The sequence below is a fragment of the Athene cunicularia genome (assembly GCF_003259725.1).
Source record: "Athene cunicularia isolate RWA chromosome 4 unlocalized genomic scaffold, athCun1 chr4_part2, whole genome shotgun sequence".
In the NCBI taxonomy this organism is placed as follows: Eukaryota; Metazoa; Chordata; class Aves; order Strigiformes; family Strigidae; genus Athene; species Athene cunicularia.
Genome location: NW_020799099.1, coordinates 17,965,378 through 17,989,477, shown reverse-complemented (window position 1 = coordinate 17,989,477; position 24,100 = coordinate 17,965,378). Strand labels below are relative to the sequence as shown.

General features: G+C 39.6%; 1 protein-coding gene across 3 annotated transcripts in view; it reads right to left on the bottom strand.

The window, feature by feature from the left end:
• The window catches only part of SLC9B2 (solute carrier family 9 member B2), a 30,557-nt gene extending 9,058 nt beyond the window's left edge, over positions 1 to 21,499 (bottom strand). For 2 of the 3 annotated variants that reach the window (XR_003398289.1, XR_003398290.1), the window contains exons 1-11: positions 21,406 to 21,499; positions 19,664 to 19,847; positions 18,005 to 18,175; positions 14,950 to 15,092; positions 13,021 to 13,148; positions 11,957 to 12,132; positions 11,318 to 11,424; positions 10,020 to 10,169; positions 7,611 to 7,719; positions 7,289 to 7,425; positions 2,340 to 6,326 (exon numbers count right to left, since the gene is read on the bottom strand). Coding sequence is in view for 1 of the 3 variants with exons in the window: in XM_026847590.1 (XP_026703391.1) it covers positions 6,087 to 6,326; positions 7,289 to 7,425; positions 7,611 to 7,719; positions 10,020 to 10,169; positions 11,318 to 11,424; positions 11,957 to 12,132; positions 13,021 to 13,148; positions 14,950 to 15,092; positions 18,005 to 18,175; positions 19,664 to 19,847; positions 21,406 to 21,498 (1,638 nt within the window). In the remaining 2 variants the exon portion in view is untranslated. Of the gene's footprint in view, positions 1 to 485; positions 6,327 to 7,288; positions 7,426 to 7,610; positions 7,720 to 10,019; positions 10,170 to 11,317; positions 11,425 to 11,956; positions 12,133 to 13,020; positions 13,149 to 14,949; positions 15,093 to 18,004; positions 18,176 to 19,663; positions 19,848 to 21,405 lie in introns of those variants that run through there. The other variant, XM_026847590.1, reaches the window with a different exon arrangement.
• Between the last annotated feature and the right edge of the window lie 2,601 nt (positions 21,500 to 24,100).

The following is a 24,100-nucleotide window of genomic DNA, read 5'->3' as shown; positions in this document are numbered from 1 at the left end:
GGGGGGGGGGGGGGGGGGGGAATGGGACATGACACATGCTAAATTAATCCTCTGTGAGTATACTGAAGCTGAGTGGTGGTGATGATAAGTTACACTAGATGAAGGTCTGGCCGGTGCGGTGCCTAAGTGTAAATCTCAGGCAAAGCAGCCCAGCTCAGACAACACACAGCCCCCTCCCCCCTACCTGGGGAGTCTGACACTGGAGCACTGCTGTTCCTCAACTAAACTGTTGAGCAGGTCAGCCATTAACAACATCCCTTTGTTTCAGGCACCTGTGTTGATCCTTCATGAGCTCTTGTAAGGAAACACAAATTTGCTTCTTGGCAAGTTCACTTGCATTGTAGCCACTACTTTGTAGCAGGGAGAAATTGAAATTTTTCATGGGAGAAATTGGTTAAATGACAGAACCAAGAAAGCAGAACTGAGCTGTATTCTTGGCTTGTTACCCATTAAAAATTATTATTTGGGCAAGTCAGAACTTCTAAGTGCTTTAATCTCTAATGAAAGACTGTATCCCTCATAAAAACTAAATATGTGATCAATGCTACAATTTTAGACAATTGTAGTAAGACAGATTTCACCTGTTCCTTAACAGCATTTCACATGACCCAGCGTTAGGCAGGTGGGAAGCCCCAGAGCAGTGTGCCATTGCCTAAGCTGACTGCCCCAGTGCTGCAACAGAAAGGAAGTCAGAAAGCAGTTCTTGCTTAATGGCTCTCAGCAGCAGTAGAACCAAGGTAGATCATTCCTCCTGCATTTATAATGGTTGTAGTTCCATGTACTTAAACATGGCAAGATGGCTGATTAGGGTGCAATTGTAGGTGAAATGCCTGCTTTTACCAAGCATGTAATTGATCTGTAGTACAACCTTTAATGTTTAAATGCTTCGTGGTGGTCTTACCTTAATGGGTGAACAAACCATAAACATTGTATTAGGACACAACATTTATAATAAAAATCTATAATGTTGCTAAGTGTCTTATGCTTAGTCTTCACTTACAGATATAGTATATTGAACACCAAGCCCCAATTCTTGGGTTTGGTGAAGAAATGACTATGTGAAATGCAAATGCCTGTTCTTTAAAACTATTTTTTTTCCCAGGCTTTAAAATCCACAGCCTGTTTAGCAGGCTGTTATTATATACAAGTCTTTGCACTTCCAGCTTTTATCAGGATACTTTTGCACTGGAATAATTGTATTTCATCTGAAGTCTGAGAAGTAAACTCTGTACATCCATTGTGTTCTCGCTTCCGTTGTTCTACTTGGACAAACCCTGTTAAGAGTAAGTAATACAGCAAAATTGGTTTTGTTTCTCCCACAAAGCTCCTTTAAAAGGAGAACAACAGTGTGAGGTTTAATCTATTGACTCCATCTTTGGCATGGCTTGATTATGTAATTCATTTTTTCTCCCTGCTTGCTGTTACATGAGATTGTTCCATAGCTACATTTGTAGATAGTTTAGCAGCAAAGGGGTGGGGTTTTTTGGTTTTGCTTATGTCTATAGGGGAATGGAACACATTTATAGTACAGGCCTGCAATAGCAGCACTCAGTCACTATTCTTTTGTAAAAAGGACGTTTTAGTAATTTCCACAAGACGATCACAAAATGAAGACCACAAGCAAGATAAATGACCATTTCCTTGCATTTCAAAAATCTGTCAAGGTAATACTGTCTCATGGACACAGAATTTTCTGTGGAACATCCCAAAAAATTTACTAATGGGTTCAAATTATTTACCTGACATCTATGGAAATAGATAGTTGAGGACTGAAGTTTCTGCAGAGCCCTGTATCTCACCACCGATCCTGCTAGGATGTGCTTGGTCATGTCTTGCCACTGGATGACTCTTCTAATCTAATTTGGAAGATCCACACAAAGGGATAAATCTGCCCTGAATGCCAGTAAAGACCAGGACTGAGGCAGTACACCAGATCTTCACAGTCTTGATGCAAAATCAGGGGAAGCTGAACTTGGCATGTTACGACATGCCTTTTTCCTCTATAAGAACAGTAATGTTTACTTTTCTTTTGATTATGGATTTGAACAATAGTTACAGCAGACTACAAATAAACTTGTAAAACAAATACATTTAGAGAAAGAGGTCTGATTTGTGGCAACTACTAGACAAAGTGAATGTAAGTGAAGTGCAGCTGGCACAAAATTTGATCTCTTGCACTCAATTTATTTAAAAAGCAAAATGCAAAAACTGTATCATTCACTGTTTTGTGACTGTATTACATCGTGTTTCACAGTTAATTTTAGACTTCAGTCCAAATTCCCTAAAAGGCTCAGTTTGGCTGAAAAAGAGAGAGGAAGCAATGATTATCATTACATTACCCCTGCATCCCCTGGCCTGTGCAACTCCCTGCTTCCAGATGGCCCATTTCTTTGTTTTCCCATATGCTGCCTTCTGTAACTCTGCCCGCTGCTAGCCACCAGGAACGTGCTGTGCCGTCAGAGCTTTCTGCTGCAGAGGTTCTTGCAAACCTTCTGGAACAGTGCACACACACTGTGCTTAATACTCTCCCCCATTATGCTGTGATCATGTCTGTGTGACAGCAGGACTCCTCTGGTTACAGTGTACTGCATGTTGGGCTCTAATTTTATTTCCTGCAAATAAAAGACTGACATGGCATAAAGATTTTATTGGCTTGAATTTATGCATTATTGATGAATGATTTCACGGCATTTTGTTAAAAGGGAGGTGTTCTTAAGTGTCATGACTTCACCCATCCAAACTGATAAAAAGTGTAAAAAGTGGAATCATATCTCTCAAAGTTAACTGCTATTTAAAATCAGCTGAAATTGTAATGATATTTATTAAAAAACCCAAGTCTCCTAGGTTTTTAGCTCCAGGATAACATTTTCATGACTGTCATTTCAGTTGTGTATTTTCAAGCTGCATTTTGGTCCTTTCTGGAAGGCAAGGAAAGGTGCATTATAAACATTAATGCCTTTCATTTTAGATCTGCAGGTCTGTGTAATAGCTTCAACCTGATTCTTTTAGAAGATTTAATAAAAGCTGGAGGAAAGGGATCTTGTGAGAAACATCCACATATGGTGGTAAGGAAAGGCAAATTGATTCAATTTCGTTTAGATTAGTGAACAAGATGACGCTTTTCACTGGTATAGCTATTCAAACACTCAGTGGTGGGAGTGATCTAATGAATAAATTGAGAGTGTGCTGAGGTTAAGGGAACATGATAAATCCAATTTATAAGATACTGTTATGATGGTGAGCAAGTATTAGAGGCTATCATGAGCAAGGGCTGTTTGTCAGGGGTTGTGTTCAAAGTTAAAGGGCTATAATCCTTCCATATCACGCTTCTGTTATTGAACAGACACCAAATTTGGCACTGTGATTCCTCCCTGCAAGAGGATTTTACTTTTTATAAAACTTAATGAAAAAGTGAACTTCATAAAGCTTCTACTCCTGTAAGTTTTACTCGAGTAGAATTACAGACAGTAGCCTGTAATAAATTGAACATCATATTCCCTCATCTTAGCAGTGAGGTTTACAGACGTTACAATTTCCAAATACAGTAACTTTCAAATAACAATAATTTCCAAATACAATATTAACACTAGCCCATTTAAGTAACAGAGTGCCTCTGTTAGCCATGCAAAGTAGGCAGAACAGCCACAGAGGTCAGTGGCTGACACAATATCCATCAAGCACAGGACCCTAACCATCCATCAGTGCACAGTGTGAAAGCATCTTCCCTTCTCGTCAGGGGACAAACATGAACTGCACATTCCCCGAGGAAGTGGAGAGAACAGCAGTATGTATAGTAAGAAAAATGTCAATGTTAAGGGAAAACTCACCAAAGAATTTCTTGGTATTTTTATCACTGTGCTGGAACTGCAGGCTATGAACCTTAAATATTTCTCAGGAAGCTTTCTTTTTGACTTGGAAAGGAAGGCATATAAAAGCCACCCATACTGAGATGTAATTAATCTGCATACAGAGCCCTATGTGGACATTCTGCAAATAGTACAGTTTCAGATAGTTTTCTTTTAAAAATATTTCAGTACATTCTTGTGTTACATATTAAAAGTGTAAAACCTAAAAGAGAATTGATTAATTCTTACTTAATGCCCCAAATAGCTAGACTCAACAAATCTATTCTATACAGTATCCTGTAAAATGAGTTCAGTGAACTGCAATGTAGAAATCTACAGGGAGGGGTTGTCCACCTTGATTACAGGCACCATCTAACATACTAAAAAGTAACAAAATAAAACTTCCAGTTTCTGAGGGATGCTGTACTGACTCTATGCCTGAGAAAGGAGCTGGGAATGACCTACTTGGAGCTAGTTACTTGTACAAAACGTGTCAGAGTAAGAAAGATTTTATGGTATCTGTCAATACTAAACCCTAACTGATACCAAAGCTAAAGGCAAGAGCAGAATTTTGATCAACAGAGAGGTTTACTCCTGGCTTTAGGACAGTCAAGGAGAAGAGAAAGGAAACTCCTCTGGGAATGGCAGAATCAAATGTGAACTATATTGCAACTGACTGTGCAGGAGGCATCTATATTAAATAACATGAAAACCACATTTGAGCTTTTTGCTCCCCCTGGTGAAATGTTTTGGCAAGATATTAGACATGAGTTATTGCCAGTCACTACCACAATCCACAGCCACACACAACTTGTGTTTCTGGAAAGACCCACAGGATCTGTGGGTACATGCTGAGGGTGCCAGCACTGTGTCCTAAACACTGCTTCCTCATGACACCTGCCTTCACACAGCAACCCTTCTGAAGGCAGGTGGGAATACAGCTCCTCTCACTTTCTACCTTCCCTCAGCACTGCATTTTCAAGGCTGTTCATTTACAGTCTATTAGTTTTCTGCATCAGTCAGAGGGAAAAAATGCCCTGGCAATCTGAGAGGCCTCCATCTCCAGATTCAATCCAGCCAGCCACCTCTTGGAAAAATGAGCACTAACTGGCTATATTTTTAGAAAATACCTGGTTTTCTTTGCTGCAGTTACCCAAATGCAGACATGAGAAGGACCTGATCATGCCATTTTCTCAGCCTGATGTGTAATAACTTAGGACAAAGCAACAGGAGATTGTGGCTGACCCATGAATCTTGATTTAGGAAGAGGTCTGCTGGTATTACTGAGTTCCCCAAAAGGAGCTGAGGAAGATAGGTGCCACCTCATTGCCACCTTGGTGGTGTTGCCCTGCCAGCAAACTCCACCTGAGAAGCGCTCTCCCTGCTGTCCTAGTGGCCAGCACCAGAACATAGCCACCCTCAGTGGCTGAAGAGCTGGCTTTCCCTCCCTTGACATCATGTTGTGCGAAGGCTGAGGTACACAGGTTCAGAAGCAGCCATCCCAATCCCATACAACCCTTGCCCAGTCCTTACAGCCTTCCACAACCCTTACACCATTTTCAAGCTCAGTCCTTTTTTCTACCAGCACTAGCAACACCTGCGCTACCACAGTCCGTGATGGGCCCAACTGTCTCAGCACATAAGTGCCACTTGCTGTTTCTTGCTACAACCAGAGCTGACAGTCCTGTGAAGGCACAAAGGAGTGCATGAGCTGTGAGGAAGAGCAGCAATAGGAAAAGGCAAGTTTTGGAACCCAAATGAAGGAGAGAGAATCGCCAACCCACGGCAGGACTCATTCATTGTGTCAGCAGTCTCTTACTCAGAAGTTGCATTCTTTGAGCTGCTGAACTTGTCATCTCATGGCCCAGTTTCAGCCATCAAGAAGTTATTCACATTAGTCTCCGTTTTCTTCTGTTTATAATCCACCTCATGACTCCACTCCATGCCTGAACAATTCTGATCCTCTCCCTGGCCTCACACCCACATATTTCAAGTAACTGTTGACTGCTGACTTCCCAGTGACTCACCGCCTGGCCAGCCTATTTACTGTATGTTCAGCTATTGCATCTCTTAAGGCACCATCAACATATACAAATATTTTATAAAACTCCACCGGGGCTGCTTTTAAAATAGCAGATGTAACATACTCATTTGGGTTTCCTCCAGAAAGATTACAGACTTGCCGTGTTTACTCAACAGAAGTGTAAGGATTGAAGCACCACATTCCTGTAGACGTCTGCCTTACGAAGGTTCACAGGCATCTGCCTCTTCGCCAACCTCAGCACCTTCCTCATCCTCCTTGCTATTTGTCTGAGCCTTCTGCAGAAGTCTGGGCCCTGCCAAGCCAATAACCAGAGCTCCAATTGGAGCAGTGATCAAGATTGCTAAGAAAGCTACTGTCAGCACATCCATTCCATACTTTTCCAGTTGCTCATCCTGATGACTTCTCGCTGTATCCAGGGCGAGGGAACCTATTGCAGCCTGAAGGAAAGAAAACATTGCTCAGATGGTGCAGGTAACCTTTAGCACTGAAAGAAGAAAAAAAGGGACTAATCATCAGTCAGCATTTAAAATAAATTTGACATTTTTGGTACGTTCAGCCCATTTGTTTCTAGGCAGTACATAGAAAAGTATATATTGTATTACACCTAAGAACAATTTTCACTTGGCTACACATCGAATTTCCTAAGCTAATGAGTTTATCTGGGTGGTTCCCTCCTGTGAGGAACATTGCTTAGCTGCCATCTTATTTGCATTTCTGTAGGATGTGTGATTAATGAAACGGGCCAGTATACTGCCTATTGCAGCTGTTAAAATGCCACACTTTGAAAATGTGTCCCGACAGCAGTTAACTAGTAGCAGCTTCTGAAAATTTAGTTCACAAATCTTGGAATAATCCTTGCTTGTTCAGATTATTAACTTTTGTTTGCAAGTAATCATGCTATTGAGGCAAAGTCTACATCACTTAACAATCACTGAAATAAAGGAGCTGGAATGCAGTCAGCCTGAGGCTTTTCTAGGGTCAGAGTACACCCTACCAAACAATCACAAACTGAAAACCCATTCTGAGCCTCTGGTGTGACTGTCCCTGCAGACACATCATGTCTAAGAGCTTTTATCTTTGTTTTGGGAGTTCTCAGAATCTGTATGTAAAGGGACAGTAATCTGCAGCAGCTGAGAAACAGTTAAACTTCATGTGATGTATGTACACTTCGTTGTCATTATTAAGAGTACAACCCAGGATGCAAGCAAAACACCTTCACATAGAAGGATCTCCATGTGCTTTTCAAGCAGACTTAGCATGGTTTAGAATATGAACTGTCCATACACTATGCTGCTGATAATTGAGCCTGATCCTCTCCCTGTTCTCCATGATAGCTGTGAGAAGCTTTGCTAAGGACAACAGATTTAGCTTGGAATGAAAGCGATGTTGGACTGTTTACCTGGACAGTGGCTTTGGGAATCCATGCCAATGAGACAAATACTTTCTCCTTGAAATTAAACCCAGCAAAACACACCATCAGGAACGTTGCTATGATTCGCACAACTAGGGCAATGCTTAATGTAGCAACACAGAGCCCTGCAACAGACAAACACTTCTCAGTACTTTTGTGCATAGGTGCCTGAGGGGAATAAGCTTCCTAAAACTGTAGCTTTACAGTTGGGTTGGATTTTGGTTTTGGAGGTCTGCTTTGCTTTAGTTTTCCTTATAGAGATTCTCTGGAAGCCAGTAGTGAAAGCTGGATAATTAGGGAATGATCTTACCAACAGTTTCAGGCCTAAGAGACTTAACAGATACTTCTGCTCCAATTAAACCAAAAAGAAAAGGTTGAAAGATATTCCATGCAACTGCAACAATTTTTTCTACTTCTCTCTGCAATGAAAACAAAAAGAATCTGTAAATTCCCAAAAATATGGTCAACCAGACACAACATTTAATTAATCAAAGGACAAAGTGAAAATGTATCCTAAAGATTGTCCAGAATTGCTCCTCCTTCTTTGACCTAATACTAAAAGTTTTAAAATCGCTTGCACACTGTTCCAAGGTCAGTGTGTCTAGCTCTGCTAGTAAATAAATGCCTGCTATCTCAAGAAGTGGTATCAATTGCTGATGTTTGACCAGTAACAAAGCAGTTTGCAGACAAGAGGAGAAAAATAAAGCATAGTTGATTTTTAGTATTGAGGAAGATGTAATTTGAACAGCTTTGCCATGAAGTTTCTGATCCTTTGGGAACTGCATGCTTAAAGATGTTCTTCCATTTGTATCTGAGCAGAGTCAAACACTCAAAAGTCTCAGTCATGACATAACTCTGCTCGCGCTGCGCTCAGTTAGAGGCCTGTCTCCAAGTGAGCAGGAGCAAAGTTAGACCAAGCAAGTCTGAAATCCCATACTAGTAAGAAGTGGTGAACTTTCTAGTATGAGGAAAAGCCATCTTTTTGCCTTGTGCTTGAACTTTACACTTAACAATTTTCCTAAAACAACTGCTTCCAGGATAAACAGGAATCTTGCACTTCTGTGAAAAGGTACATAGAGCATATCTAATAGCACTTCTTTTTCATTTAAGTGGGTTCTACAGTAATAAATGAACCCTCAGGCCGGAGTGTGTGGAAAATACAAGTGCAGTGCTCTGTCACTTAATAATCAATACAGGGCCTAGACATGTCCTGTCCTTGGTGTTCTCTCTGGGACTGATCCTGCAACTTTCTTGATCTTCAGTCAATGGAATCGTAGAGGACCGTAATACATAAACATCTTCTAACCTTAGAGAGAAGGAGGTGGAAAGATACAGACTTGTAAACATTTTTCATTGTTTGCCTTATTTCTCCTTGTTATCTCACCCTTTTCTTGTTTTGGCAAAAAAAATAACAGATGTTAGCATTATTTCAGACTGTTACTGCCCGTTTAATTGTTCTAGCAATAGGTACCATCTTCCTTGTTCTCTGTGGACAGTATGTGCCAAGTGACTTCCACCAAGGACAGTAGGAGGCAGTGGCCTTTGAGAAACCCAGCAGAAAACCTTGGTAATATATTGAGTACAGAGTATGCAGACATCTCGAACTGTATCTGATATAAAAGAGCTAAGGCATTTGAAATCAACATCCTTAAGGCCAAGAAGCTTCATTCACTGACCAAAAGAATTTAAACTAAGCATTTATAGACTGCATATACTCTTTCAAGGTCCTTTATTCTGAAATGATTTAAAATCTTTTCAACAGAGAGCTTTATCAGTTGTAATGTCCTTAGTAGTTAAGCCCCAAGAAGAGTTTTTCTTCTTCTAAAATTGGACAACAATGTAATGCTTTAAATAGAACCCATGGCTTCTTTTTCATTGTTTTAACAAACCTTGAGATCTTATTGAAGTCAGGGTCTAGATGGGGATAATAATGTGGATTCTGCTATATCTGATTCCCTTTCCTTTCTTCTTTTCCCCTTCTCCTACTGCATGTTGCAAAGCTACAGCTGTGGAGAGAAAGATACCCTTAAAATATTAAGTGTAGATGGTATCAAGCAAAAGAGGCAGTGAGACATGCCAAGGTACAGAAATGCAGTGGGGCCGCAACAGTAAGAGGAAGCAGGCTTAGTAGCTAAGGAAAGTAACTAATAAGCAGTCTTCTGTACGGTTTTTCTATGGCCTTATATCACCATCTATTGTGGGCCTCCTGCTTTCTGATTTATCCAGAATACACTGGCTGAGATTTGGGAAAGATGAGAGAGGATGGTTAATTACTGTTTTCCATTTCAGCCCCCCCGCCAAACCACAGGGAACAAACCCTCACAGTTTTCAGGCCATGTGCAGAACTGTTTGTAAATTTTACCATAAAGTGACTGTGTAAAGTCACAGACACTCATAGAGCTGAGACATAAAGCTCTGGATTCCTAGTCAAGTGCCTTGACAACTCAATCTCCTTTATGTGGCTTAAGATGTCTAAGAAAAGCTTGTGAGCATTTCTCTGTCAGTATGTTAGGCTTTGTATCAATATATATTCACATACACGGTAACTTTCTGTCATATTAAATGTTAAAGACTTCCAAAATAAACATAGAATTTTTTAAAAATCCATACACCCCCTAATGCTTCATAAATGCATCATTTACCACTACTGACAGAAATTCAGACTCCTGCACATTCAAAGGAGTTTTTCTATGGTATGCTTCGTTATGTAAACATTCACCTTTTCATCAGACCATCCCACACCTGCAACAAAAGCTAAGACTAATGTGCAGAGCCCTCCTGATCCAGGGAAGCCAAAGTAGATGCTGCCAAAAACAGCAAACATGGACAGTCCAAGTACAAAATATGATCTCTTCCATGCCAGAGATGCCTGCAGCCAGAGACAAACAAATACATAAATTTCTTTTAGAAATGGAGGAAAAAGGTTACTTCTGTTAATTTTGAAAATAAAAAATTGCAAATAAAAATTGCCATTAACCACTGTGAAAGAACTGAACCTTTCAAGTGAGAGCTGAAGTGCTTAGTTGAGTTGAGGGGTTTTTTTGGACATTAATTCCTAAGAAATTTAAATTTTGGATTTTTTTTTTTTTTCTGCCCATCCAAAATCTTATTGCCAATAGGCTTTTTTTATCACAAAGAACATGATGCTTTTTGTAACAGCCCTGCTTCAACGCTTTGATCACAGGATTTTCTCCCAGTGCAAGTACTAGAAAGGTTTAGCCAAGGAGAGGTGAAATCCTTGCCACTAGATGTTTTCAAGGACAAGTCAAACATTTGCAGGTACAGACTAGGTTTTTTTGATCCAATCTCACAGCAGACAGTTATATCTCTGCCATTGTTCCCCATTTCTGTTTATCTGTTTAGGTCCTGTACTACACTTCTTAGGTTATTTAATAAGAAGAAAATGTGGTCCCATGAGGGCAGTAGATGCTTTGCAAGTGATTTCAGTAGTCCAGAACATATCTACTTTCTTCCACAATTTTCTGTTCACTTAATAGCCCCTTGATTGTAAATGAATCTACCACTTTATATGTTTAATTTTTATTGAAAGTAACACACTCTAATTAGCGCTAATGATATGCCCAATCACTTAAAGGCTACAATCTGTCTGCTTTACTTGTTTTTAATCTTAGGCCTGCAGGAAACATCTCATAGAAGTAAATGTGTCACATATCAATCTAATTGATGATTATTCTACTGTCTGAAGTGGGTATGAGACCCTTTCCCCTTTACTTGCGGACATTTCTACCACCTTCAGCGAGAGCAGGATGTTAACTGGGTTCCAAACTCTGCATCAGGAAGGACTATGAGACCATACATTTTTACTGTTGCAGTAAACAAGTATTCACCTATAAAACACATCCTCACTTGACAGGCTTTGTAACCTGGAAGCTGTTAGCGCTGTACACAGCCTTCCCCAAAACCAGCTTCACATGAAGCTTGGAAATGAATAATTTAAGAACATAATCCCTTCGCAAAGATTCTCTGTTTTAGAAGGTTTTTTTACTGTGTTTTTACCTGATCATGGCTTGGGAAATATCTAACAAACATTCCCAGAATCCCCCCAGCTGCTATGCCAACAGCAACCTCCAGCACTCCACGGAGCACATTGTACAGAGTAGAACCTATTTGGCAAAAGAAAAATGGGTTCAGTAATAAGCCATACTCAGGCCCTTCGCATACAAACCACACCGTAGACCTACAAGGGTGATTCCAGACAGTGTCTGCTTTAAATTACTCGGGGGCAAAGGGGTTCAGGAGGGAACCTATGGGCCTGAAAGAACTAGATAGTGCAACTTTCTCTCTCTGAAAGCTCATGCTAAGAAAGTGTGCCAGAGAAGCCAGGGAAAGAGCCACTGTGAGAACAGAGCCAAACCCAGGGTAATTTGAAAGCATTATGCTGTGCATGCAGGGACCAGACTTGGCAGCTAGATAGGGAAAAATGTTCTCTGAAAGTTTTTGTGACCCACAACTCGGAGCAGACAATGTTACACCAAGACTTCTGGTGATGGGTAATTTCTCTCTCAATATTCAAGTCCATACGTGAACTGTATGAGAAAATGTCATTACGTTACAAACCAGTCAGTCATAACTGAGCACACATTCTTCAAAATATCCCTGTACTGGATTTCACCACATACAGATTAAGCAGCATACCGGAAGAGAAAGCCATCCCAAGGCAAGTGTTGAAGCCTGTGATAGCCATAATGTCATCAATGCTGCCAGCTGCCATTAGCAAAGTTGGGACACCTTTCTCCACCCCATATCCCCCAGCTTGTAAAATCAGCATTGAGGGAACCACCACAGCAGGGGAGACTGCACCTAGAACAAAACTGAAAACACAGAGGTTCAGCCTCTCTTAAAAAGAAAGCACTGAACTAAAAAACTTCAAAATATTCTGACCCCAATTCTTTTAAAGTATAAATAGACCTTTACATAAGGTATTACCTTTCCCTGCTAATTACAAGCAGGGATATTTCTATGCAGATCTGCAATCAGCTCTGGCTTCTTGCCCAACTAACAGTATTAAAAGTAAAGGGCTCCACGTACTAAGACTTAAGTCAACACTGCAGGCCAGTTATGCTCCCTGATACATGCCTTGATTGCCCCATTTAGGAACCTGGTCTAGACACGCTTATGACTCAGTAGTGGAGTTCCTCAGAAAAATCAGCATGTGGAGAGAAGCAGTTAATCCATCTCGCTCCAGTATGTGTCCAGGGCAATTCCACCAGTTTAGATAAAACTAGTTGGAAAAGGTTTCCTCTTCAAGGATATTACTCCAGAATATAACATGCCATATCCTCACCCTTGACTTGTGACAGGAAGACTGTCGTACATGCATCTCTCTACGAGGAAATTCTGAATTACAGTATGAAGATTCTCCAAATTGTGGTATCATTTTCTGTCCCTAAATGCCCCCTGTGCTGTGGTAAAAGACTCAGGGATTGCACCATCCTTCTTCCTTCTTCAAGCATTCAGATCACGAACACAGAAGAATAATGATGCAAGTACTCCTCCACAGCCTGGAAATGTGACCTTTAAATTAGCCACAGAGCCAGACACGAATGGTAAGCAAACAATCACATGGGCTAAGCAGACCTTCCTAACCAGCATTACACCAAGGTCTCTACTTGGCATGGAGAACTAACTGCTCTTAGATTATTTAACTGTAGCATGAAAACAGGCACCATTGTCATACAAGAGAAAAGAGAATACGTTACCCCAATATAAATCCCCATTGCCATGGCAAATGCATGAACAAGTAGGCAAGAACAGCAGCTGTGCATGTTTCTGAGATGCACGGTCCAAAAGAAAGCCGTAAACAGACTGCTTTGAGCTTCTTAAGAGCCTACAATATACAAGCACATTCAGACATTAGTATTGCTACCCCTCTGAGCTGCAGTGCAGGATGTGACAGCTTTACATGGCACAATTGGCTTTGGATAAAAAACTCCAACCGTGGCAGTGAAACTCACTGAATCTAGGTTCAGCAAGGTTCTGGAATGTCACAAGGAAGGAGTGGCAGAAAATTCTGTTTGGCTTCTTGTGCAGAGCAAACTAAATGTGAGAGCACTGAGATCCATTTGAAAACTGCAGCCTCAACACAGCTGACTTACCCATAGCTACTTGAGGTCATTTGCTCTAGCCACAAAAGATTTTGCTATGATGCCACAAGTTACACAAGCATACCCCAAAAATTATCTCAAAATCCAGGAACAAATCATGGAAAGTCACAGAACTCCATAAACTTGGCACAAGGAGCCAACCAACCATCTCTTTCAGCTGTCTTTCACTTGATATCCAGAACACATTAAGTTCCATTTGGCTCAGCAATGTCTATTCAAAAATGTCTTTAAAACAGAGTATTTACTTGCAATGTCTGCCTTTAATATCTAGTCACAAACATGACTCTGCTAGAACAGGTCCCCAGTTTTAACATGGGGGAAAAAAAAGTAAAAATCAGAGAGTTGCACTTTTTACCAGCACAGTTTATCCCAGCATAATTAGGGCTTGCTAGAGCCCTTGCTTAGGGTTCACCAGAGCAACTGACACCTCTGTCTTCACAGATTCAATTACATGAGGAACAATTGTAACTGCATCAAAGCACTGCTACATACAGAGTTCAAATGACAGTTTTGATTGCTACATGGGAGAAAAATGACCCAAAGATCAAGTTCCCTTGGCAAAAAGAGCTGTAATGGAAGGAAAAGTCTGTGACAACACAGAGTCCATGATCATTTAAAGCTTCAATGTCTTGGAAAAATAGATGATTGTAATCTAGAAAACCAGGCATTTTTCAAGAATGACAAAACCCTATTTTCCTAAATATCTGAAGCACTGGCAACTTCCTAGAGTTTTTCTCAGTTAAGAAAAATAAGTTTAGTTGTTCTGAACTAGCTATACTTGACCTAAGTTTTAGATAAACTTTAAGTGTTCCCTTAAACAGATAGGGGCCAAAATGTTAGAGCTTTATTTCAGGTTATTTTTGATCAAGCAAAACCTTGCCCTTATTAATTTATGGAACAGCACGTTTCATAGTGTGCAGAGGAAGACTAGTTTTTTGTTCACAGGAGTGTTATGGGCTTCATTGGGATGTGAAGCATTGTTTCTGTAATGCAGCAGGACTCAGCTTTGCAATTAATATATTTGCATTAAAATGGCAATGATTCAAAAAGAAAAGAGTAAAAAAGGCACACAGACTTGGATTTTTTGGCTGGTTGAGTTTTTCTAATTTGTGTCAACACAAGGAACATTCTTTTTCAAGGATTGGGGATCCCTTCCATTACTTGTTTTAGTTTGTCAGTGTAAACTGACAGGGAGTTTGTCAGGGAGTGAAAACTTCCTGACAGACCATGATGGAGCACATAGCCTCAAGATGTTCTGCTCACAAAATTCAGTAAATTTATTTAAGGCAAGGGGGAAAATAGTCATAAAATCAGTTTCCTTCAGGTGTTTTTTGGATTGCTCGCCTACTCTCCAAATTCAACTGCTAATATTAACGTACATATGACTATACAATGCTTTCTGTAATGATCTAATTTGCAGATTCTCTAAGGCTGAACAGTTCAGTGTTTTTAACAGAACCAATAATTCAGATTTTTTTGAGGGCTGTTGTATACTTTGCTTCAGACAAATGGCTGGTGCCATACCTTTGGATCCAGGCCAAGTCCTGCTCGGGTCAAGATAATTGACAGAGCAATATTCCTCAGTGCAGCAGACCAGCGCAGGTTTATCTGGACAATGTCACTAATGAACGGGGTATTTCGGATGAGGAAACCAGCAAGTAGCATCCCTTAAATGAAAACAAATAGGCTCCTTTCAAACGATTTGTTTTTATTGCACAAGAAAAGCTTGCATAGAATTCTTAAAAATAGACACCATATTATGTATTTATGAGAGACAAAGAAGCAATCCATGTTCTGAATTATTAGCCATGTTTTAACAATGGAAACGGAAGCATGGAAAGAGAGAGACACGTTTAAAGCAATAAAAGTGGCCTAAGAACAAACCAAGTCACCAATGAATAAACCCGCAGGATGCTGACATGTAACTTTAGTGCGAGTCAACAGAATTCAGCTCTCTTCACCAGGTGCGGGCCATACTTACCACAAGCCAAACCACCTCTGCATCCTTAAAGATATTTTTCTTGTTAGCTTGTTTGAACATGAAAAGAGTAAGATCATCTAATATCGTGTATTTATCTCAGAAGTTGGAAATTTAAAAAAATCCTCTTAGGTGTAAGAAAGTATGAGGTTTAGACTGGATATCAGGAAGCATTTCTTTACAGAACGGGTATTGGAACGGGCATTGGAATGGGCTGCCCAGGGCAGTGGTGGAGTCCCCATCCCTGAAGGTGTTTTAAGAGTCGGATTGGGGCTTAGGGATATGGTGTAGTTGAGAATGGTCAGTGTGAGCTTAATGGTGGGACTAGATGATCTTCAAGGTCTTTTCCAACCTAGATGATTCTGTGAAAAGCAGGTATCACAGAAACCATAATGTTGAGTTCATTGGGAAATATAATTTAGAACAGCTAATTGTGGACTAACTTAGACATTTTACAATACTCTGGCAACATGACTTTTATACAGAGGGGGGAAAAAACTGAGAAAAAATCAGGAACTTGGTCTTATCCTCTATGTGAGCTACCTGCAAGATCCAACCTTTTGCAAATATTAGCAAAACTGTCTAATCAGAGACTTCCTGCAAAGCTATCAAAACTGTAGTTCTGGAAGGATATAGAAAAGTCCAGTAAAGTTCACTTTAAATGTATTATAGATCTGCAACGATTCATTGTAGGTCCTGATGATTCAAAGATAGATTTTTGTGACATAGTTTTATATTAGCCTCCTTAAGAAACAGGAAACCAAAAAAGAGAAAATGTGAACAAACACTGTGCTCAGTTTGGTCCCAGCTTGGTGTGAGCCTTGCCTGTGAACTCAATTTGATCTGGAACACACTAAACTTTCAAACATTGCTCTTCCCACCACCTCTCCGAAAAAAAAAACATGGCATAATTAATCTGCAGTACCTCATGACAATTATATCTGGCTAGCATAATGATCACATGCTCTTTGCAATGTTTGCATGAGGTCCAAATCACTGGAGCTACCCTGATCTACTTAACAAAGCAAAAAACTCCACCTCAGACATTCACGGTTCTGTTCCATGTTGCCTGCTGCAGAAACCTCTCTGCAATGTATACCTAAAATACACTGTGTGACTGTTTCAGGAGCAATTTCATTCATTTTTTTCCCGAGATAGAGGCTCACTCTAAGGTGCTTAAGTGCTCAGCCAGCCACATTATGCTCAACTGCACCTAGCACAAGTGGATTAAAGGCATGTAAGAGTACAAAATGTGTATTTTTAGTGTAAAAAAGAATATTCAAAGATACTGTGTATCTCTTCTTCTGATCTGTAGATTTTCCAATTTTTCTCAAAGACTTGGGATCTGAACAATGAACTCTGTCCTAAGCAACTCAACAGACATGTGCTGTCACGCTTAAGTTTCTGTTGTTCATTATTACCTGTCTGACAAGCAGTTTCATGCCTAACTCATAACTCTTAGATACAGACGTAATTAAAAATAATTTTTTTTTTTTTTTTTTTTTTTTTTTTTTTTTTTTAAGGGTGGTGTTTACTTAAAAAGGGCAGACTTCCTGTGTATTACATCCTGTATTCATATTATTGCAGGCATGCATGCTATATGAAAAACTTCCCTCCCTCTCGTCTCAATTTTTTCTTGCTCGTGAAACTAAGCAGTGCAAGAACGTGTGTGCTGCCTGGATGGAGCCGTGTATGAAGCTATCGATCCCTTCTGTAAGCAGTGCTACTGCGTGAGGCACACCACCAGCTATGCAGGTTACAAAATCACATCCGTGAACTACAGGCAGGTATTTTGTAGTCTGCGCTAAACCTAAGGGGGCAGTATACAGCTGGTGAGAAGAACCTGGAGCTTTATTTTTCAACTTCGTTGACACTACAGCAATTCACAATATTGTACTGATCTAACCAAAACCTCCTCTAGAAAATAAGTCTGAAAAGGTTCTGATGATGTCAGAATCAATGTAATTTTCATCTCCCACTTATATTTTGCATTTTTATGTACAATAAAACATGATGTTGATGTGAAAAACTGTTATAACTGATTCAAAATAACTCTCTTCAGAAGAATTACTCCTTGTGGTGAATTTCTCAGGTTTCAGTTATCTTGAGATAAAGGAAGCAGAAAGAAATTGATCTGGATTACCAGTAGTAGGAAATCCCTGTAGTATTTTTTTTGGAAGACATTTTTGTTGTGTGAGATACGTGCGGAACAGCTCAGCAATAATTTCCTTATGAATTAATTATTCTACTATAAAAGGAGGTCTAGATTAAGACTCCTGTTTAGGAATATTAAACTCAAATTTTAAGTAACTCTGACAGAGGGGACTGAGGAAAATAACCTTTGAATCTGTAGGTATACAGTTCTCTTGTCCCCCAAAGAATTAAGAGGAGAGCCTTAGCAACATACAGGAAATTTCACTTGAACCAGTTTGGAGAATTTTGCACCTTCTCAGAGAGGAGCAGATACAAGTCACTTGGAAAAGCCACAGAATTTGAGCGTGATGCAATCTGCTTGTTCCCAGTGCAAACATCCCTAGCATGCAGATACTACTTGACAGTTTAGACAATACAAATATGCAGGAAGAAGGATGGATATCTTACCCAGAAGAGCAGGGAGAGGGGGTAATGTCCGTATTTTAATGAATCCAAAAATTTTACCTCCAATGACAGCAAAAAAATAAAGAAAGAGAATTCCAAACAGATTTCCACCTGGGAGACACTCAGTCCCAGTGATGGACCAAACCACAGCCCAAACCAGGATCACGATTACAACTGAAAAAAACCAAGAAATATTAATATTTCACCATCTCTCAGGGACGACTTTGTTTTCTATTAAATCACATTTGTTCTTCTACTAATGCAAAAGGTACCATTGACTTTCAGAAATAAAATCACTTACCTTAAAAATCAGGTTTTTGCATTAGTAGAAAATGTGTTTAACTCTGATGCTCCTTAAACTGGTCTGATTTTACAGATGCTAAGATACTTCAAAAAATGATAACAGGAACATCATTAGTGACCAAAAACTACTGAGTGAGCCTTGGGCCACTGTGGAAAGCACTAAACAGGTCCCAAACTAAAAGCAAATACTTTCACTAATTTATCTTGCATTTGCCCATCTTCCTTCAGTTACTTCCGAACTGCAGTAAGAACCTGCTGCTCTACAGCCTGGCACATCTTCAAGCTAATGAATGCAGCTCCAGTCCAGTTTTTAAAGGAATTTAAGTATATTTTTTTTGGCTGGATGTGCTTGTGCAATAAATTGTCATCCTTGGGGAAAAAAATCTGAAGGAGATCATGTCTCTGGACAGCCTGAAGCAGTACAGACACTTCCCTTGATCAAAGAGGATAATACACAAAGAAAAAAAAATGCCTGAAAAATAATTATGATAACATTAAGTGAAAATATTATAAAATCTGTGAAAATATTACCCTCTTTCCAGGTTTCCAAATCTGTTCCTACAGTTATCCAACCAGAACAGACATGCATAGATATAAAAGCAGAAGACTGAAGGATAGGAAAAAATGTGTTGAACAAATCCCTCTTCTCATAATCATAAGAAGATGTATAGCATTTTCAGATCATATTTTTCTTAATCCTATTTGAGGGTGACAGCTGGCAAAGGGAAACCCAGTAGATTTCCAAATAAGGATCCCAAGTGAGAGAGAAAAGAGGCTTTGGAAGCAGTCACAACCACAGGAAGTGTATTCTGTTAGGAAAAGTCTGAAATAACTGGTTAGCCAGGCACTCCCTTCTGTGAGACTTCAGTGTAGGGCAAATCTTAACCAGAATGGGTCCGTTTGCACTATTGTTAGGATTCTTGGCTTTGCAAGCCTGGGGTATTAAGGAACAAAAGAAGGTATCACTGCAAAGTCTTAGATTTGTTGTCTTAAGTCAACAAAAAGCTATCCAGCCTGCCAAACATACCACTGTGTTTGTAATCATCTTAGTGCTCTCACACCAAAACGAACTGTCAAGATGAGGATTAGGAGGTCTTTCTTCTGATGAAAACAATTTGTAATGCAAAAACATACCTACTATGTTAAACACAGAAGAGAGGATGGAAGAGCGAAAACTATACATTCAAATCTTTGTTTCACCTCGTATTTTTTTTCTGCTAAAACATTGAAACAAAAGTGTGATATGTTAAAACATAGCCAGTTCCCTTCATTATTTTCAAGGACAATGGACAGATATCATCACATCCAGAGAAAAAAGTACTTCATTTGCCATTACTCATTTTAATTTTTCTTACATACCATTTGTCACTGTTTGGGCCAGTAAACCTTGAGGAGGACAAGTAAATATCTGTCTCCATGTTCTTGCAGGTATTGAAGACCCTGCTACTGGTTCTGGAAGTTGCTGAGCACGATTCAAGAGAGCAGTTTCTTCTGTTTGTATATTCCCATCAGTACCTTTGGCACCTACTGTTGGTCGTCCCTCCTGAATGAAAACAATGAGACTCTCTCAGAAGTGGCATGTTTGAAGTAGTGTACAAGGCCCAAAATCAGCTGCAGTGCACTACTAGATCCATACTGTCTACAGATGACTACATTAACAGCTTTGGAGTAAATTGGGGTTTTTTTGTTATGTGTCTGTTTTCACACAGCATGAAGAACTGCATATGAGAGACTGCAGAACATTTGCCTTCTTATCAGCAACTGACAGGACTACTGTCACAACAGAAATAGCACCTGTTCACAGCAACAATATCAGCATATCTGGTGAAGAAACAACATTAACAGGCCAGGTTCACCTTATCTTGTATACATACTAAATATTAATATTTTCTACAATTTTATAAGGTTCTGTTTCCAGGCTGAATTTTGCAATACAATGCACAACTAGCATCATTCCAGTGAGACGAGTGTCTTTAATATAATTCCTAAAAAACTTTGGTTGCAACACCTTGAACCGAAATAACAAAACCTACTCATGATTAGACAAAGACGAAAGAGAACAGCTGGTCAGTGCAAGCATTACTCACATGATCCATTGCTGGAAGGCTCAAGCTGGTAAGTCAAGATAGAGATAGAGAGATAACCACCCTGGAAGTTATTTCCTTGAAGAATGGTTCCCTGAAGCTGTTATCTTATACTGGTCCATCTGCTTATTCATATTCATAGCCAAAGCCCTTTTTGACCATTTTTGGGTATGTGTCTCACTTCATTTTAGGGTCCTTATTTTTGACAAGTTAATCATCTACCTTCTCTTACGATTATTCACCTTCATGTCAGCTCGTTGTCATAGCATAGACATGGAATTCTTGCCTATACTGTGGTTTGGCCCTCCTCCAGTAACAGTTCCACATTCCTGATTATTCTTCTGTCTCATCTCTCTCTCTCTCTCTCTAGATATATATATATCCCTTACTCAGAGTCACAGTTGGAACACAAATCTTGTGAGCTTTCAGCGTGGAGTTACTTGCTTATCCACCCTGTGATTCTGTGATCACCAGCTACCCATGTGTATAAAGATATGCCATACAGTACTTACCTTTATAGTCAATACTACATGTTTACTCTAAAGTGCCTTTTATATTAAGAATTTTATTCTTACTTGCATTTACTGCATATCTTTTTTAAAGCTATAGAAGTTTCCAATAACAGTGGAAATAGACACGCAGAAATTTAAAACTGTGGGGTTTTTCTATTTTTGTTAGATAAGAAAAGGAAAATGAACAATTTTCAGCAAGTGGACCAATAGGCACAATTTGAAAGCAAAGAAGCAATCTTAAGTCCACGTAGTTCTCTTCCATAGCTGATTATAAAACATATGCTGATACATTTTCCACTTCAAGCTGAAATTGCAACCACTGATTTACAGCAATACAACATACTACAGATTTTTAAAAGCTGAACATTTGTTAATTTTAAGCAATTCCCACTGAGGAGATTTCTCTTTGTATTCCCTTCACATATAGGGATTTTAACAGATGTAGGAAGAAAAAGGAAAGGGAGTGTTCCCTCTCATGAAAATTGTACCTTGAGATCTGAATTACTTCACTTTGCTCATGCATGGGAATCATGCCATTTCTCTCACATACTGATGGCTCAGAATCTTCATCATCATTTACAATATTCTCTTTTACCATTGTTGCAAACCTAAGGAAAGCAGTAAACATAGAAAACTCAGAGAGAAGCAAAAATACCATTTCCCAGATAGAAGACTTCTCAGAAGTTGCCTCCTTCCCCACAGATCAGGTGAAAAAGCTCTCACGCCCAATTTGGAATTCTGCCTGCAGAATTAGTTCTTTGCATGCCTGTGTATGCTGTATGTAAGAACAAGAGATAGAAACTAAGAGAAGAACAGCATCAAGCTTACGAAGTCAAGCACTAAACAAATTTTTTTAAATCAGAGTTTTAGAATCATGGTGATCTGTACTAACCTATTATTTCCCTCTTAAAAGTCTGGCTGTTATATATATATATATATATATATATATATATGTGCCCCCTATCAGCAGAAGATAAAGGTTATTTGTTGTCAACATCAGTTACCAGGACCATTAGTTCTGAAAGTGTCACAGGCCCTGTGTGCATAGCAGTGCAAGCAACCATTTCATAAAGCTAAGAACAACTACAGTTTCTAAAGAATACACACAAGGGGACATTTTTTCCCTAACTTAAACCTGACCAGATCCATCTCGATTTTCAGAGGAATTTTCAAGAACACAGTTCTGTTAGGTGTCACTATTTGCAAGCACACTGACTGAATATCTAAGAAACAGAAGATGCCTGTTAGAATAAAGAACAGGACTATGCACAACTTGCACTCTATATTCAGGTGAGGCTGATAAAACATGGCTCTTTTTTACTGCCGATATCCCATGGAGATACTTTTCAGAGTGGGAAAGAAAGTCCAAGTTGTTTGTGGGTAACTGTCGTTTTATTTACTCTAACTGTTCCACTTGTCCTATAGATACTACAAGAGACAAGGCAGTGTACTGCTGTGTATGTCTGAAATTTTTTTTGGTCTGAATATTTAGTACTGTTTCATAAATCTAAGCCAGCAAGGGTTGAATGCACATATCTGAAAACAAGGCTTGCTGTAACAGTGAAAAACACTAGCAAAGGTGTGCATATATTCTCTACCAACTACATTTCAGTGCTTAACAGCATTTCCTTGAAGCCTTTTACATTGCTCTGGCCATATAAAACACTACTAAGTTAAGCCAGAACTTCTGAGCCAAGAAATTCCTTTCTTGCCAAATTGCTGGAAGCAAGTCAGAGAGCCAATTCTCACAAGTATCAAGCCTTCAGTTTATAATGGTATGTTTGCTATTTGGGAACAACTGATGCCATGAACAAAGACAAGGGCTATTTTAACACCTGGGTGGTTTTGTTTGAGCTGTTCTGATATGAAACTGGTTTGAGACATGGCCAAGGCATAGAGAAGAATACAGAGCCACAGACAAACACTTTCAATGTGTTTTAAGGTAATAGTTTTGCTTTCTTTCCTTTTTAAATGTAAAGTGTTAATTTACTCAAATTCCAGTACTTTTCTGTATTTATAGCTACTTCTTGCAGAACCAAATACTTGGGGTTTCAAAGTTTTTAATGAAATAAGTGATACTTGCAGGCATTTTTCATAGATTTGTTCCTCCTTTCATGCGGGCTGGGAATCCACAAATGCCAATCTAACTGGACTAGAAAGTATTAGAAACCTAGCAGTGTCTCTCTCCTTCCCTTCACCAGCCACTTCCCCAGGGTAGATATACTTCATTTTGTAATTCTTAAAGGGGAGTGTGCGGGTAAGGAACAGAAGGACATCGCTCTCCATCCAGCTTTGCATGGGCAGCTTCCCAGTTCTTGAGGTCATGTAGCTATTGACACTAAATAGTTAATATTTCTCAGAAATCCAAGTTTACCTCCCAACACTTTCAGCTCCTGATTGCATTCTTCAAAGTAGCATATAGGAAAGACTGATTAAGCAAGGAGATTGGATGTTCTGCTTAGCAGGAATGGTTTCAAGGTGTAAATCTGATAGCATATGTGTTGCCTTTATCTGTTTCGTGACAGGTCTTCACCCTGTTCGGTTCTCGAAGCTGTTACTTTCAAGCAATGGCCAGTTCCATTAAAGTGAGTAGTTAGTTTACTCACATCTGAGTGGGGCTTTCTTAGGTTCATGGTATTTGTTTGTTTTGAGGTGGTTGTTTTTGTTTGGGTTGTTGTGTGGGTTTGTTTCATCTTTTAAACTTCATCCCCTATACAAACAAAATCAGTGATTGAGAAATCATGGCGCAGGATTCATCCCACGGGGTTAAGGCCTGTACCATGGAAACCAGCCAGTAGCAGACTTATTTTAGTACCTCCCTGTAAAGTATACTCTCCTTATTTTGAAACAGGGAAGGTTTTTATTAGATCCTCTCACTTTACTTGTTTTTAAGGAACAGAGAGGAGGAAAGAGAGGGAGAGCTGAACCAAGGGGATGACTGACAGGGGCAGCATGTGCACGCCTGTATTAGCTCTACTGCCCTGTTGACTGTCAAGGTTCTGCTTTGCCCACACACCCAGTACAGAGAGCAATACAACTAAAATACCACAGCCACCGCCAGAGCAACTAACATTCAGAATAATAACTTAAAAAAGGGCAACTCAAGCCATGCACATCATCATCCACAGAACGTAAACCCTGGCAACGCAGACTCCTTCCTCCCCGCCTCCCCCCGCCGCTTCCCGCCCGTTACCTCTCCT